The sequence below is a fragment of the Melospiza melodia genome, chromosome 10, assembly GCF_035770615.1.
Source record: "Melospiza melodia melodia isolate bMelMel2 chromosome 10, bMelMel2.pri, whole genome shotgun sequence".
Classification (NCBI taxonomy): Eukaryota; Metazoa; Chordata; class Aves; order Passeriformes; family Passerellidae; genus Melospiza; species Melospiza melodia.
Genome location: NC_086203.1, coordinates 25,442,660 through 25,459,289, shown reverse-complemented (window position 1 = coordinate 25,459,289; position 16,630 = coordinate 25,442,660). Strand labels below are relative to the sequence as shown.

At 45.3% G+C, this 16,630-nt stretch overlaps 1 protein-coding gene across 30 annotated transcripts in view; it reads left to right on the top strand.

Moving 5' to 3' along the window:
- The window catches only part of MAGI1 (membrane associated guanylate kinase, WW and PDZ domain containing 1), a 329,783-nt gene that overhangs the window by 33,092 nt on the left and 280,061 nt on the right, over nucleotides 1-16,630 (top strand). Inside the window, exon 1 of one of the 30 annotated variants that reach the window (XM_063164961.1) lies at nucleotides 12,071-12,376. The exons of the other annotated variants lie outside the window; for them this stretch is intronic. Coding sequence (XP_063021031.1) covers nucleotides 12,268-12,376 — 109 coding nt within the window. The 5' untranslated portion in view covers nucleotides 12,071-12,267. Of the gene's footprint in view, nucleotides 1-12,070; nucleotides 12,377-16,630 lie in introns of those variants that run through there. 30 annotated transcript variants of the gene reach the window in all.

Here is a 16,630-nt window from a genome sequence, read left to right as displayed (position 1 = left end):
AAGGTTTTTCTGAAGCACATCAGGAGGAATTGCTGTCACTGCTCCACCCTGAGCCTCCCCTGCTCCATCAGGATGCTCTCCCTGCCAGCAGAGATGTTTCACATGAAATATCAGAGCATCAAAGGCTTGTAAAAGGAAGGGATATATAAAAAGGGGATTCCTCCATTTCCCCACTGTTTCTGGAGCTGTTTGGTTAATTGTTGGAACCAAATAATCTTTCAGGTCTATTCCAGCCCAGGCCTTTCTGTGATTCTATAATTGTTATCCATCTGTATTCACCCATGGTTTCCACCTAGCCAAAAATACATTATTAGGCACTGCAGGAGTGCTGGTGGATGTCTGTTCCTGGGTGGGAAGCTCTACTGAACAGTTTAAAAAATTAATAATCTGTAATATTTAAAATATCTTTGTCTTTATGGGTTTTATGTGGCCATCAATCATCATACTGCTGTGCTTCTGCATGAAATCACTGCCCTGGGAATATTTCTCAGTTTTCAGCCCAGGACAATCAGGCAGCTCATGGATATCCTGAATTCTCCCACACTTCCCTATCAGCAGTTGTCCAAGGCTTGATGGCTCTTCTTAAGTTTATAAAGATTGGGAGCATTGTCAAGCCAGGCTTTCCTGGGGTTTAAACATGCTTTTGGACTGTGATTTCTTTGCAGTTTTTTGTAGCATTAGATGATAAAAACTTGGTGGATGAAAGGGGTTGAATTCCAGCTGGCACCAAAAAAAAAAGGCAAACCAAGAGCTGTGCTTTTTTTTTTCTTTCCTTCAGGATCCTCCCCAGGTACTGCACTGTTCTTGATTTTAGAAAACAGTGTTTTTCTGCAGGGGTTAGAATTGGTTCATTCAGCCCTGAGGCCTTTCTTTGCTCCACAGTGGTTTTTATCAGTTCCAGTCTGAGAGCACAGTGCCCTTTTCCTTGTGAGAAAATGTGAAGCTGTGGAGGGAGGGGAAGGAAGAAAAAGAGCAGCAATGGTGTTTCTTCTCTGAAGTCATCACTACAGAGCTGGCAGCAATGGCATTTTAATAGATGAGGTGCTCCCCATCCAATATTGGGATAGAAATTCATTGTGTGGAGGATCAGGGAAGTTGGGAAATAAAAAACACAAGAAACAAGAAAATACTGATTTGAGCTGGGAAGAAGGGGAAGGGCAAAATGTAATAAATGGAATAGTTAATATTCAGTGATTTAATAGGGTCCTGTCAACCTTATCTAAGAACTCTTGGATCCTAATAAAAGAATTCAGAAATGTTGGGTATAAACCAGCTGCTCTTCATAAAGCTCCTGTCCAGCCAAATTGCAGTCAAGGGTTTTTTAGATGTTTGCTTGATTGTACATTCACATTTTCTATTTGTTTTTAGAAAAGGGTTTGACTGACATGGGATTGATCTCAGGAAATTAGGGTGACACATCAGTTTTGGGGCAACAATTTGCTTTTCTATGTGGGTGCTTTCTTCTGTGGGGAATAATAGATCAAGCTTCAAAATCTGAGCAATTGCCTGAGTTTATTATTTAGCTGTGCTGGTTTCTGTGTGTGAAATCTCCATTTTCCCACAGATTCAGCTTGTGGAGGCAGCTTTTGGGGAAAGAAATTACTCCAGAGCTTCGAAGAAACAAAAAGTGCAACTGTAACAAATTTCATCTTGGCCAAAAGCATTTAATACCAAGAATATTATAAATGCTTTCTGTTGGAATTGCTCCCTCTGGGCTGCTAATCTGGGAGCAATTCAGGCATTTGCTCCTGACCTTACCCCCTTCCTGGAGATCTGAGCACTTTGCTCATCAGAGTGCAGGACAAGGGAAGGAGGGGCTGGCAGAGCTGTTGTTTTCCAAAGGAAATGAAGTCATGTCACTGTTGGTTGGAATTGCAGCCTCTGCAATGTCTTCAGAAAAGGTGACGCTCCTCAGAAAGGAAAAACAGCTGATGGGAGGTCCTTGAAGGTGCCTTGAATGTTTTTGTGCTTTCTTCTCTGCCAGCAGTGCAGGCTGGCTGTAGCTTTATGTGAGTTGGTAATTTTATCACTTCATCTGTTTATTTTCTGATGGATGGCTGACACATCCCTTGGGATTAATTCCCCAAGGTTGCACCTGCAGGAGCAGGACACAGAGCTGTGAAATGCCCAGGGCATGGGAAAGGTGGCCCTTGGTGTCCTCACAAACTGTGGTGTGTGATGTGGTCCCACCTCACCTTATCCTGCATAATCTGCGTTTTCACATTATTCTTTATAAGGATTGTGGTCCTGGCAGAGAGGGGCTGAGGCTGCACACCCAGGCACCTGCATGGGCGTGTGGGATGGGTTTCCACCTGCAGGGCCCTGGTGTTTCTGCATTGTTTTAATTAACGAGAGGGTTTAAAAACCTTTCAGCCTCGGCAGCGATGTGCTAACAGAGCTGGAGCCAAGCCTGGCCTCCTGCAAATGGCAGCTTTGGGAGCTGTCAGGAGTTTTTGGTATCTGCGTCAGGTCCTTGCTTCTGCTGCAGCAAAATGCTCCTTGGGACTGCTCTGCAGGCTGGGACCCACAGGGGAGAGCTTTTGTCTTGCTGGAGATAACCACACTGCTGTGCCCCCAGCCTATTCTAGTGATCAGCTGCCTTTTGTTGATGTTATTTTCTCCTTTTTCTTCCCCCATGTGGAAAGTCTCAGTGCTAGTGCAGCACGGCAGTTTTATATACTTAATTTTTGGAACTAATAAAAACTTCCAATGTTCTTCTCCTGAGCCCACAGCAGCCAGGGAGCATGGTGCAGCCTCTGGAAGGGGCTGGGTGTGGGATGGTGCATCTGGGATGTTGGAGTTTGGATGTTTGGGTCTGTTAGTCTTCAATTTGCTCCACATCCACCAGGCTTCATCTGCATTTTCAATGAGTCCTTGGCCTTTTGATGCCAAGCCTTTGCACACCCCGTGCCCTGTGCAGGGGGCACCTTCTGCAGCTCATCCCTTGTGAAAGCTCAGGAAAGGTTAACAGAACTGTTTATCCACTTTTTGCTCCATTTTTTACTTCTTCCTGCCTTTCCTGTTCTTACCCAGCCACTCAGCCTATGGGGGGGAGAAAAAAAACACAACAGGTTTCCTTGCAATATTGGTTTGAATGTTCTGGAAAACAGGAATCATGAGTCACTGGTCCTAAATTAACGTTTGTGTGTGAGGCTGAAATGACATGAAGAGATGGGTCACCTCTGGAGACAGGAAGAGTGTGGTAACATGCTCCCAACTCTCAAGGCTGCAGTTCAGCTCTTCCGTTTATAAAATCCTCATTGGGAGCCTTGTAAACACCTCTGTGTACATCAGCCTCACTCCTGGATCCAGGGTTTCAGCCTGGGAGCAGCTTTTAAAAACAAACACCCCTCTTCTGGGGCTCTCCCACTTTAAAGTTTCTTTACATGTCCTTGGAGCTTGCAGAGATCAGCAGTTTCTGGAGGAATTAGTCCAGCCAGGTTTCCTCTGCAGAGTGTAAACACAAGGTTTCTGGATTTTGAGTCTTGAGGGCCTGGTTCTGAGCTACTTGGAGGCAGTAGGAAAATGGGTTTATCTGCATAACATAGGGAATTTTTGTCACTTGAAATATACTGGGGTTTCATTTCTTTTCTTCCCTTCTTCATTTCCACCTTTGCTAGACTCTGCCTTGCTGTTGTAGCTGGACCATCATCTCCCTTCCAGTCACCTGGACTGGAGCACACTTGGGCTAAATGCTCCTTTAATCCTCTATTGGCACAACCATCTGTGTAAATGTCCTCACCTGCACATGCTGTGCAGCAGAAGAGATTATTCCAGCCAGCTTTAATTGCCTCCCATGGCAAGGAGGTCTGTGAGGGTCCCCTCCTGATTTCTGAAGGGATATTTTGGCCAGGCAAGGTCTGTCTCACTAATTCCGTCCTCCCTTTGCTCAGGTACTATTTTTAGGCACTGCTGGCTTTGGCTTTCTTTTTTCTCTTTGACAGGACAAAAATAGAACAATATTTATGCATCATTTGGGTCCATCCTGAGGTGTGTTGTTGTTGGTTTTTGTGGTGTTTTTATTTTCTTTTGTAGCCCTTGATCTTTGTCGTTTTGGTAATCAGCATTCACCTGAAGGGTGCTGATTTTATCAAGCCTTGGAGTTCTAATTGGTTGATATCGTTTAAGAAGCCAAAAAAAAAGCCCCAGAACCTACCTAGGTTAAAAACAAATATCCCAATTCAGGAAGAAATTCCTCCTTCACTGAAATGTGGTTTAGAAAAATATTTCACCACTACAATGCCTTTCAAGAGCTTGACCTTGGATTGTTAATCTTAAAACTATGCAGTGCAGATGAGGTTTTTCTTTTCTAGAGAGGGAAGAAAAATTCCATGTTTCTCAAAAGACCTCCCTAGAATTAAAGGAAACAAAACCAAACCCAGAGTGATGATAAATGGAATACAAGCTAATCTAGGAGTTACAAGAATTTTATGCCATCAGAATCAACTTTATTTTGTTAATTTGCTTCTTTTTTTCCCTTGCTGTCCCATTATTCTTGTTGCAATTTGCTATCTGTCAATGCACACATGCTAGTAAGTGCTTTAATTTTGTGTGAGAATCTCCAGCTTTGCAAGTTGAAATGCTCCATATTTAGCCTCTGCTCATGTGCCTTGTACCCAGATTTCATCCAGGCTGCTCAGCTTGGGTGGGATGAACCCCTCTGAGCATTTGGGACAGAAAATAGTGCTGAGGTGCCAATTTCACATCTGCTGCCACACAGACCTGTGTTTGGGTCAGGTTGGATTCCTTTGTACACAGAGCTCAGCCCAGTCTCCCAGGAGCAGAGATGGTCACTTGCTCAGGCCATTCAAGGGACAGGAAAATGCCACTTTGGGTGCCTGCCTTTGAGGGTTCAGCTGGATTACAGCTGGAACTGCCTCAGCTGCTCTGAGCTGGGTGTGCCACTGGCTGGCCACGTGCAGGGCAGAGTTCTGCTTCCAAAATGCAGTTTGTGGTGGGTGGTTTCAGCCATCCAAGGAAAAACAGACAGCTCTGTAGTGATGTTTACAGGTTTTTCTTCCCATCTATCCTGTGCCAAATCCCAGTTTGATTTCTGTGTGCACCTGCAACCCAGTTCAGGCTGAGAAAGATCTGAGTAGGCAAAGGTCTGCCGGAATGGAAACATTAAGAAATTACGATTTTTATATTATACAGAATTATTTGGAAGATTTGGTTTAAGTTTTTTAATGTGCAAATGCAATATATATGAGGTGTTGTACATCTATATTAACTGTTTCCACTATATTATTTCCTGTTGGTAATGCTCAAGGCCTTGTTAAAATGGGGTTTATTGCAATGCTTGTTCACACATTTATAGAAAAAGGGCATGTGTATAGTCATCCATTTCAAAATGAAGCATCAAATGGCAATTTCACATTGGAGTGTAACAGAATCTATGTTTGAAGGCTTTTCTCTGCTTTACTGGGATTTTTTCCCCTCTGCTTAGAGCCCAGGCCAGTCCTTGCCTTTGTTCTTCTGGCTGCTCACTCATTACTGCTTGCATCTCCAGCTTATAACAAAACAGTCAAGTGCTGTGGTCATTTCTCTCTGAAACCTTTAATGAGCTTATCAGGAAAGAACTATAAATATGTATCTTGTGCTTCTTGCAGTGGGAGATGCTTCCTCAGGCCATGAATAATTAGGTTGGGCCACCTAAGCTAATTACAGACTGTCTCACTATTCAAAATACCCTCTGGGTAACATTGTTAGGACTCTCTTTCCAGGTTAATGGTTTCTCTGTAGCCTGAATATTACCTTGGCCTTTACTGCCCTGATCAAAAATGCTCTGTATGGGACCTTTTGCCATGCCATTTTTTTCCTTTTTTCTGCTAAAAGCATAATCTTTCCTCCTCCTTGAATGATGAATCAGAGGGACAGGGCAGAGCCTGTCTGGATCAGGCTCTTTGGAGTGCATCCCTCAGTTCAGCAGTGCAGCTGTAAATGCTTCTGTTGAGTGGCAAGGTGGGAGACAGCAAGTCCTGAATATCCCTGGGAAATCTGATCATTTGTGCTGCTGCCATGATTACCTTTCAAATCTGTTCAGTGTTGTCTAGCAAACTTAACTCACCCTCTCATCTTCAGGAAAACAAATGTACCAGTTATTGCCTACTAGAAAGTGTGAGCTGAGCTGTGTGGTTTTTTTTTTTTCCTTTCAGTGGGCTTGCTGTGATTTTGTTTTGACAGATTGAGCTGTGTTTCACTTTGCTTTCATTTTTCACGCTGTCAGAAGAATTTTTAGTGCATTTTTTTCCCCTTCCCCAGCCTCTTGCTGTCTGTGTGGATCAGTGCACTGAAGCAGTGACTCCCTCTCCTCTGCATTGCTGGCTTGCAGCTTCTTGTGCCACAGGGGCCTGAGCTGAACCTTCCCCACGGGAACCTTGGGTCAAACCTTGGGTCAAACCTTGGCCATCTCAGTGGGCAGGAGAGCTGCTAGGGGCAGGTGAGCCTCCAAGTGGGGATGGCTCAGGCAGTCTGAAATTTTTCTTTACTTTTCACTGTGTGACAGTGGTCACAAGGGTTTTCAGGTGAATTCTACTCTAAACCAATCTGTAAGTGCCACCATCACAGCAGAAGATGAAGGCCAAGAAGAAGAAGGAGAAAGGCTGGACAGGCCCAGTTCCCTCCATCTTGCCTCCTGAACCCCCATACCAAAAACCCCAAAACCTACTTTTTCCACCCTGTGATAACTTCACTATTATTCTACCTAAACTGTTGTGGCCTGCTGATCTTCATATAAGGTTGGTAATTTTCTCCATGGGTCATAATCAAACCCACAGGTGTTCTGGGCTCTGTGCCAGGGTCCCTGAGACCCCTGGCAGGGCTCTTGGCTGCTCAGGAAGCCAGAAGGATGTGCTGAGTCTGACAATGAGCCCCTCAGCAGTCACTGTGGTGATCTCTGGAAGCTTCATGCCCATGGAGTTCTGAAGTGTTGCCATGTTAGAAGAATTCTGCTGTGCAATAACCACAATAATCAGAAAATGAGAGGGCTCACCCCAAACTCGGCTGAATCCTGCCAGGCCTAAAGGGAGCTGGTGCTGAGGAGTTTAGTGGTGGGTGAGTGACTGAGCAACACTGACTGAAGCCAGGGGAAGCTGAAGTCAGGTTTAACTGTACCATCTTCATGCCAGCAGCCTCTGATCAGAGCCCTGCAGAACAGACTGTGACCAGTGGGGTAAATCTCTTGGTGATGCTGCATCCCTGGATCCTCTCCTGCAAGGGGAGCAGCACAGGAGCATCAGCTGCTGCCAGCACTGCAGCACGTGTGCTGCTGGAAGATGAGGTGCCACATCCCTCCTGCACTGAGGGAGGTGTCAGAACCCCTCAGACACATCTTGGTTTGTTCTTTTTTGTGTTCGTGCAGGGTGTGCACATGGAGCTTCCCCTCCCCAGGCTCCAGGTGCCTGTGCTGCCCACAGCAGCAGGTGTGGCTGGTTCCTGTGGGTCCCTGCCGTGACACTCTGCTCCCATGGCTCTCACTGCCTTGGGATGTGTTCTTCAGGGACCAGGCACTGCTGCTCTGCCTGCAGGGTGCTGGAGTGATCGTGATCATCTATCAGATTCTTAAGTACTTTTTCCTTTTTTCCCTTCTGAGCTTGGATTTCTTTTTTTGCCTGCAGTTTCCCTTGTTTTATGGGCTGTATGTGCCACTCTTTCCTGCTTAATACTTCATTTCTTGAGAAGTTCAGTCGCAATGCAGTGATCAGCAGGTCTGGCTTTATTGTGAATTCTCCCAGATCCTCCCTCAGTGTCTAGCAGTGTACTTAGGACAAGCAGAGATTTATTTGCATAACTGGTCAAGCAGAGGTTAGTGTGAAATAAAATACATGCATGTGCTTCTCTGGGCCTCCCCCAGTGCGAGGTCAAGGCTGGATTATTTTTCCTGAGTCCTCCCATTGTCAGAACCTCTCAGGGATCTGGGCTCTGGTCCACTTGCTGTCAGTAGTAGTTCACTTTGCTTCTCAGTAAATTGTCCAAGTTTGCAAGCCTCCCCCAAGGCTATCGTATGACAGCATCCCTCACGTGATGGGGCTGGTAGCAGGAAAAAAAAAAAGAAAAATCTACTTTCTTGTAGTCCAGACATACAGCCCTTTCTTTCAATTATGTATGAGTGAAGTGGTCAAAGGATGCAAAACCCTTGAAGTTGGCTCAGGTGTCTCTTCTCCCCCCATTCTCCACCTTCCCCTGTGCTTTATCATGGTGCTGGGGTGAATTTGCCATTCACTGGTGAAACAGAGGGAGAGAATGATCTGGAGAAATCCATCCAGGGCTAAACCAAGATAACATTTCTGGCTGTGCTGGCCCTGGAGGCACAGCATCTCTGGTGGAGTATTTGGGGAAGTACTGCCATGCACTTGTCCTCCTCTGGGATTCTCCTCAAGCAATTCCTGCTGCTGTTCCTTGGGACAGAACTGTGGAATGGGAGGACACAGGTTCTGACAACCCCTGACCTTTCTTTATGGACAGAACGAAGCCCTGAAGCAAGGCAGCTCAGTGCCCAAGTGACACAGAGCTCTCTGAATGGCTCTGGGCCAGTTCAGGTGTTGCCTCAAGTCCTGACCCTGGGGTGAGCCCAGGCAATTCCCCTCTCAGGTATCCCTAAACCTTGGACCCGATGTGTTGGTTACGCCTGGATCTGCTGCATGAGGTGCTTTGGGCAGGGTCTGAGGACAGACTGGAGGGAGCAACTCATCTCGTGGAAGGTCTGTCCCTTCAGAAGGTGGATGATTATTGGCACGTGCCCCTCATGCCCTTTCTGGTCCTCTCCTGCCTCCAGAAGAAGTAACCAGAGCTGTCCTCAGGCACTGGGGTGATGCTCGACAAGGGATTTGCCAACTACATGCAAGACCCAGTGTTCACAGTCAGTGTCTCCACAGCTTTCCAGTCCCAAATCTCCCTGCGTCATTGTTCGAGAGATTTGCTGCTGGAATTCCCTTCCCCGATGGCTGGAGAGGGATCTGAGATGAAAGGAAGGTAGTGACAACAGAGGAAAATGGTTTTTCCACTCCTTCCCTTTGAATGTAGAGTGCTTCATTCTGCCTGGAATTTAGCTACAGGTTACATTTTAAATGTTTGTTGAAGCTGGAAGTGGTTAGACTGGTAGCTTAAAATAAATAAAGGCAGTGACTTGAGACAGCGAGATAAGAGATAGTGGCAGCAGGGTTGTGACTGATTCATTTATTGCAGCCTTGAGAGCAACAACTATTACAGAGGACAAAATTCTTGTAATGTTTATATAAGGCCATAAGAAATTGATTACAGCTCAGGTATGTTTTGTTGCACACTGCTGGGAGGAATCATAAAAGCCATGCAACAAAGTTTTGAACATCATGTTATTGCTGTTCTGCTCAAAACCCCATTTGCCTCAATGGAAAACTTTCATTTGTGCTTTTTGCTAATTCCAGCTGTGTTGGCTTCCAGCTTCTGTCTGTTGCTGCTTGCAGGATTCAGCTCTTTTAGACTGCAGTCCTCTGGGTGTGAATTGTTTCTTCTATTCTCAGCCATTTAAAACAAACAAACAAAAAACTCAGGATTTTGAGGAAGTGTTTCCCCACGGATGTGTTTGCTTTTAGTTATTATTTGTAAGTTATTATTTGTAACTTGTATTATTTGTCCTCTTCTGTCATACTAAGAACTCTGGAAAGGCTTTCCTAATGTTCTCCCCGGTTTATCCCACCTAATCCCATCCTCCCACTGAAGCATGCAGGATTGATGCCCCAGCACAGGGTGCCCAGCAGCAGCTCTGGGAGAGAGCAGCTTTCCTGCAGCCTGCTGGGACAAGCCCTTCACTTGCATCCTTGTCCTGGAGGATGCTGAGGGTCCTCAGCAGTGGCCTGAACCCCTGGCCACCCCCTTCCTGCAGCTTCAGAGTGACTATGAGCAATAGATCTTGTAAAGACTCATTTGGGGTTTGGCATTTACGATGCTCTACAGCCAGAAATCCATCTCTCCTCTCGCTGTCCTTCCACTTGCCCAAGGCAGTGTGTAATAAATCTCTGCCTCTGAGCATCCATAAGCCTCCCCTGGTAAATGAAGTTACTTTCACCTGTTTATGTTCTGATATTCTTTCAGGGAATGTGCATTAAATTGTTTTTCAGGTGGATCTCCTCTAAATAAATGACATCTTGTGTTGCTTCAGGAACTGCAAGGAGCAGTGGAATGAAAGCCATAAAAATAAAATATATGCATTGCTGGTGTCCAGCAAGACTAGAGACTAAAGCTGCCAATAAAAGAGACACAGGAGTGCTGTCACAGGGTCTGTGGTCTCTGCAGGGGTGGTGGAGCAGCCTGGGCTGCTCACGGTGATGCTGAGTGATTTGGGGCAGGGATTTCCCAGCAGTTCCCCTGGATTTGAGTTCATCCCTGAGAACACACTGCACACAGTGCCTTGCCCCTGTTTTGTGGATAACTTGGAGCTGCCTGTAGATGCTGCTTTGGCCTTTGCTCAGCAGAGTTTGTGTGCAGGGCAGACAAGGTGGTTTGAGGTATTGAAGCCCACCTGGTGTTTGGCAGTGCTGTTTGAGGTGAGGGAGGGTGAGTGGGGGCTGAGTGTGCTGACAGACTGTTCCAGCACAGGTAAAACGGGTTTGATCCAAGCTTGTTAGTCAATAGCTGAGTTCATGTGTTGCTGCAGCTGTTCTTAGCACACCTCTGCCCATGTGCTCATGTTACTTCAAGGAGAAAAGTCTGGTAAGCTGGACTCAGCATTGCTGAGCTGCACAAAAGCAGCTCTAAAATTGTTAACCTGCTAATTTGAAGCCATTGCATCACTCTGTCACTGGCATCAATGAAAGCAGCACTTGCCACTTATCTCCTGGCAAATACCTATGATTGAGCAGCACAGAGAGGGATTTAAGTTGTCATTTCTAGCTTCACTGATGATCTGACACTCTCTGAGCAATCATCCCACCAGATCTCAGAAGATGGAAGTGCAAATCCCACTCAGTCTGTTTGAACCAAGAAGGAAAGTCAATGGAAGCACACGTGAAATAGCTGCAACCCAAGGAGAGGATTAAATAATACAGCCCTCACACAAAAGGATTCAGTTGTGTTTATTTGGACATTAAGAGAATGGGGTTGAATGAAAACGTATGCGGCATCGTTGTCAGCATGTCCAGCATTTTGAGGTGTAGTTTTGTGTAAATATGAAGTGCAGTCTCTGGTTGCAGAATCTTAAATATGATGATACTTTATTTGAAACTTCTCATACAGTAGGGGTGGTACTTTTGGGAGGACTGAAATGTTCACAAATGATTGTCTATGAAGCTGGATTTCATTTTCATACTAGAAAAAGTGCCTTGACATTTTTTATTATTGTTATTGCTTTTATTATTATTTTACTGTTAAGTGCTGAGTGTCTTTGGGCCTTTACTGACTAGAGGGAACTGTAAGAGATTGAGTACATCTGATACTTCCTATGTACAAGATCCAAGCATGGATTTGAGTGCCTGGCTTCTCTGGTAAGGATCTTGATTCATGTAATGTAAACTTAGAACAACAAAATTAGATTCAGATGCTCCCTTCTTTTTCTTCTTCTTTTTTTTTTTTGTCCCTGTTGCAGTCCTAAGCCAAATGATTTACTGTGGAATATAGTTGAATTGCTTGTTTTATTTCATAAAACAAATACGCCTTTGTTGCTCTTTTGGGCTGATGTTTTCCTTAGCTTGCAGTTGTGGCTTAGCTATACCCTTCCTTCCCTCTTGGACTTTTTAATTTTTCTCACACCATGCACAGAGCTTGAGTTTGGCCTTCTCTGCTGGCTGATGAAATTGTCTTTGCCATGCCAGAGGAGCCTGCTGCCTAGGCAGTGGAGATAGTCTGATAAACCCTTTGCTTTTGTGTTAGGATTGGTGTTTTGTTTTGATACAGTGTGTATCATTTCCCATTTGAAACCGCTGTTATTGTATGCTTGGAAAAACCCTCTTACTTGGCATTGGCAAAGGAAGCAGGGTTTAAAAAGAAAAAAAAATCACTTTAATTTAATAAGCAGTATTTCAGGGTTCCTTTTGTTACGTGCTACCTTTTGAACTCTGTAGAGCAGCATGCAGATCTAATCCTCGCTAGCGTCACGGCCTGGGCTGCACAAGTAAACACTTTAAATGGGAGGAAGCACCTGCGCATCGCTATTGTCCCTCTTCTCCCATTAGCAAAGCCTCAGGGCTGACTCTGCTGCAGCCAAACCCTCCAGGCAGTGGGAATCCACAGGCAGAGAGCAAAGCTCCCTGCCCTGGGCTGGAGCAGTGGGAGCAGCTCCTCGGGGGACAGCTGGCCATGGAAGGGCTGCGTGCGGACACCCGCGCACAGCTGGGGTACCGCGCGCTCGCCCATCGCCTCGGCACCATGGGATGCATGGATCACAGGGATCACAGGAGCCTCCAAGGTGGGTCTGGGCAAGGTGTGCTCTGCCTGGGACTGTTCTGGGGCTGGGGAGGCTGGTGAGAGCCACACTGCTCTCAACACAACATTCTGGAATTATCGCTGTCGTCCCGCTCGTTTGTGTAACCAAGTGCTTGACGTTATCGCTTTCCCGTGGAGTTTGTGTTTTCACACCATTCCTTATTGAGGAGCTGGGGAAGTGTGTTATGGGCATAGATATAACCTGCAGCAAGTTTACAAGACAAGGTTTAAAGCTGAAAAAGCTGGTTTGAATAGGAGAGTGCTAAAGGCCAAAATCTCTTTAATTTACCCGGGGCAGGTTCGGGAAGTGTTTTACCATGGCCCAAAAGTATCTGCAAACAGAAATACTGGTACAAAACTTCTTTTAGCTGGGAAACCAAAACATTAAAAAGTTCATTGATTTGAAGCTAAACTTGGTTAAATTCAACTTAGAAAATACTAGGATGGGTCTTCTGTTTCCATTGTTGTGTTAATGTTGTGGTTTGTGCCTAGTGAGATAGTGGGGAAGCATAGGATTCACAGGATAAAGTGCTTAGTGTGATATAGGAAATCTTGTTAAAGTAGCATCACTTTGGGATTTTTAGTTTTTCAGTTTCTATGAGACATTTTGAGGTGGTGTAGTACCTGGGCAGCTGGAACTACATCTTAATTTATTGAGTGCTCATTTATTGACATTTGAGATGCCTTTGATGAGACGTTAGCAATTATTTTATTAATCCTTCTAACATCAGTTTCTATTTAGGAGAAATTGTCTTTGTGCCCTCTAGTGGAAAAACTATTTACTTGAAATCTTCTAAATTGGGTGAGGTTTTTGCAAAGAAAGGTGGAATGTGTGAGGAAAGCCATAGAGGAGTAGAACAAGGCTGGAGAGATGAAGGGTTGCAAGGGGCAGACGTGATCTGCTCTTCCTCTGCTTCAGTCCTCCCAAAGCTGTAATGGTGATGACGTACACAGACTTTGTCAAATACAGAAGATATTATCCAATATTCACATCAGCTGGACTTGGTGAAATTATTCTCAGTATAATTATGAGGAAAATTCAGTCTCAGCAAGCTCATAAAGCTGGCCAGTCATTAGTGATTGCCATCAATGTTCCCCAGGGATGTCATGGAGAGGGAAGAGCAAAGCCAAGCCCACTGGCTGCAGATAAAATAAATGGAAAATCCCTTCCAGCTGCACCAAGGGGAGCTGGGCATTGCAGCAGGAGGAGAATGGTCACAGTGGCAAGTCTGGAGATGAACCACAGAGGTGGGAGGCTCAGCAAAGGAGGCTGAAGAGGGAATACAGAAGGAGCTGTATTTGGAAATATAAGCCTGAGTGCAAGCAACACATTTTCTGATGCATAAAAGATTTTTGTAAAAAGGATGATCATTAGCTCCTAGTTGCCACGGGAGAAAAATACCTTGATTTGCCTGAAAAAAAATTATTCAAGGTGCAATTGGAGAAGTTTCTTACTAGGAGGTAATGAAGCAAGAGCAAAAGAAATTGTGAATCTGCTTGACTGGAGGATTTGCAGAGCAGTTAAAGCAGTGCCTCTTGCTGATGGTGTGATTTCTCCCCCTCTGCTGCCCTCTGTCCAACCACCCACTACACAGGGTCTATTTCACTCATTACCCTTCCAAGCTGGACTTTTTATTTCTGTTGCTAGAGTTGGTTTCAGGGGCCAGGGGTCAAAACCAGTAGCAGTGCAGTAGGCTATTGCATGGCTTTGGGATATAAATTCTGCTCTCAGTGCAGTCATGAAAACTTCAAGCAGGGATGTAGATCACAAGAAGCTGCTGCTGTCCCATTTATCTTCCCTTCTCTGTTTCATTCTGGAGCTGCTCATTCGGGATGCTGTGAGAGCAACAGATGTGAACGTGATGGAGTCCCCACGCCCCCCTCCCATCACTGTCATCCTCCCTTTCCTCGCACTGGACTGCCATTCTTGTTTATTTTGGTTTGAATTACAATTGCAGACTGCCTCTTGCAGTGTTGTTTGTGTGCTGTGTGCCGTGAGTCACTGTTTGTGTTTGCTGCTGTTTGTGTTGCCAATCCTCTCCCCGTCTCACACTTGCAGCCACAATTACCCTCCCAGGATCCTGGAGCCTCTTCTGTTCTGAGTCTTCAGCACTCCTGTGAGTGCAGGGAAAAGAAGCTCTCAGGGAAGATCCAGGATTAGCCTTTTTTTTTTTTTTTTTTTTTTCCTTTGTTTTAGCTTTCTTCTGGCATTTTGTAAGGGTCCTTGTCCAAATCAAAAGATTCCTTGAAGATTCCTTCCCTGAGATCTCTGTGCTCAATTAGTCTCTTCTCATATTTCTACCAGGCAGTGAGATCAATCCTGTGTTTTCTGGCTTGCAGATTTCAGGAAGGAGGGGTAAATCATGTTAAAAATACCTTTTTTGAAGTTACTGAGGTGCTCATATGCAATTCCAGAACCTGCCATCACAGTGGAGGTGTTAATCCCTTCACGTGCTTTATCACTGGGGTGGAGACTACAGCATCCTGCTCAAATCATAAGTTTGGACCAATAGTTGACCACACTGACCTGAGAGGGGCTGTGGGTGCTCTGGGTGGCTGGGGAAGAGACTCTCCATGCCCTCATGGCCTTGGGTGATCCCTTGTGCTGCTTCTTCTTGCTCCTGGTAAAGTGCCATCATTGCCAGCCAAGAAAATCCTACGGCTCTGTGCCTGGGAAATCTCAATGGTAATGGCTTGCAAGTCACTCTGTGGATATATCAAGGAGAAACAGAAAATTTCTTTGTGTCAGCTTAATGGAGCTTCAGCTCACAGAGCTCCATGTGGGAGAATTAACAGTGGGTCTTGAGTCTCTCTCAGGTTGTCCAGAAGCTCAGCAAATGTTTGATTGTGATTCTAGTGTAAAATAGCTGCAAGATTCCTGTGTCTCAATTAGCAGCCTTGGTAGAGAGCAGGCAGATTTTCAGGTAAAAAATGTCCAGTTTGAACCTTTAAGTGTTCTCAGGTGGCCTATAGAATGTAAATGTTTTACTCTATTTGTAATGCAAAACCTTTTAATTATCTCCAATTCATAAATCCTTAGTTTGTTACTTCACTGCTTGTAAGAGAATGCTCATCTTTTAGTGGGTAGTAATCAGTGTCAGAGGAAATGGGGAATAAATGGTGTGTTTTAAATGGTGTCAGTTCCAGAACAGGAATGTATAATTTAAGTCACTTAGATTTAATCATCCTTTAAACACTGAATCCCAGCCTCTGCTGCTTGTCTTCCAGGAAGCTGACAGCTTTTTAATGCCACTATGGCAACACTGGAAAGTTCCTTAAACTGCTCTGGGCTGTGATGTGGCTCTGTACCACATGTATTGGTGAATCCATGGCTGGTTCTCTGGATGCAGCTGGATGCAGGGGTTGGTTGGGCTCTGCTTCACCCCCTCCCAGCCCCAATTTTGGAAGTCTCAACTGTTTTACCTTTTTACAGAGCTGTAACAGTTGTTGTAAGTACCACAGCAAATGTAACAGCTGCTGAGGGTGGGATTATGGAGCTGGGGTGTGTAACAGCTAAACATATTCTAGCAATTCAGCAGGTTGAAAAATAAGGCAGATCAAGCTGTGTTCATCATGCTCTGGAGCTGTGTGGTGGGGATGTTTCCTGATAGGGTGAAATTGTGCTGGTTCAGCCTGGGTTCCAGTGCCTGGAAGTGTGAGGCTTTGACCTCATGCATTTCAGCAAGGAGACAGGGCAATGTGGGGTGCAGCAGGTCCTGATCCTGCCTGGGGAGAAGAGCACCAGTGCCCTCGGTGCTTGTGGGGCCCCAGAAGTTGTGACCATTGTGTGTGGGGCTGCTGACATGCATACAAGACACTTGTATTCACTTCAATGCCAATGTGCAAGATTTCAACCTGCACGTGTTGATGCATATCTAAATACATGTGCACATATATAAGGCAGACTGCAGGCACTTTAAAAAAGCAGCTGAGAAACCCTGTTTGGGATAATGTGGGATTCTGTCCCCTGGCTGCCTCGCCTTTTCCTGCTCCCTTGGCAGTCTGGCTGCAGATAAAAAAATTTAATGCAATTCTTGCTCCCAGCAACTGGTTGATGGCATTAATGGAGTGAGTGGAATTTCACCCATAAAAAAATACATCTGCACTTGCTGGGGAGTGAGCCCTACAGTCAAAAAGGGTCAGTGGGTTCAGAACTGGCCACCTTTATTTGCAATTGCCCCTTGAGATGGCATTAGAGCTGACTGGCCATCCACGTGGGCAATAGGTAGCTTTTGTT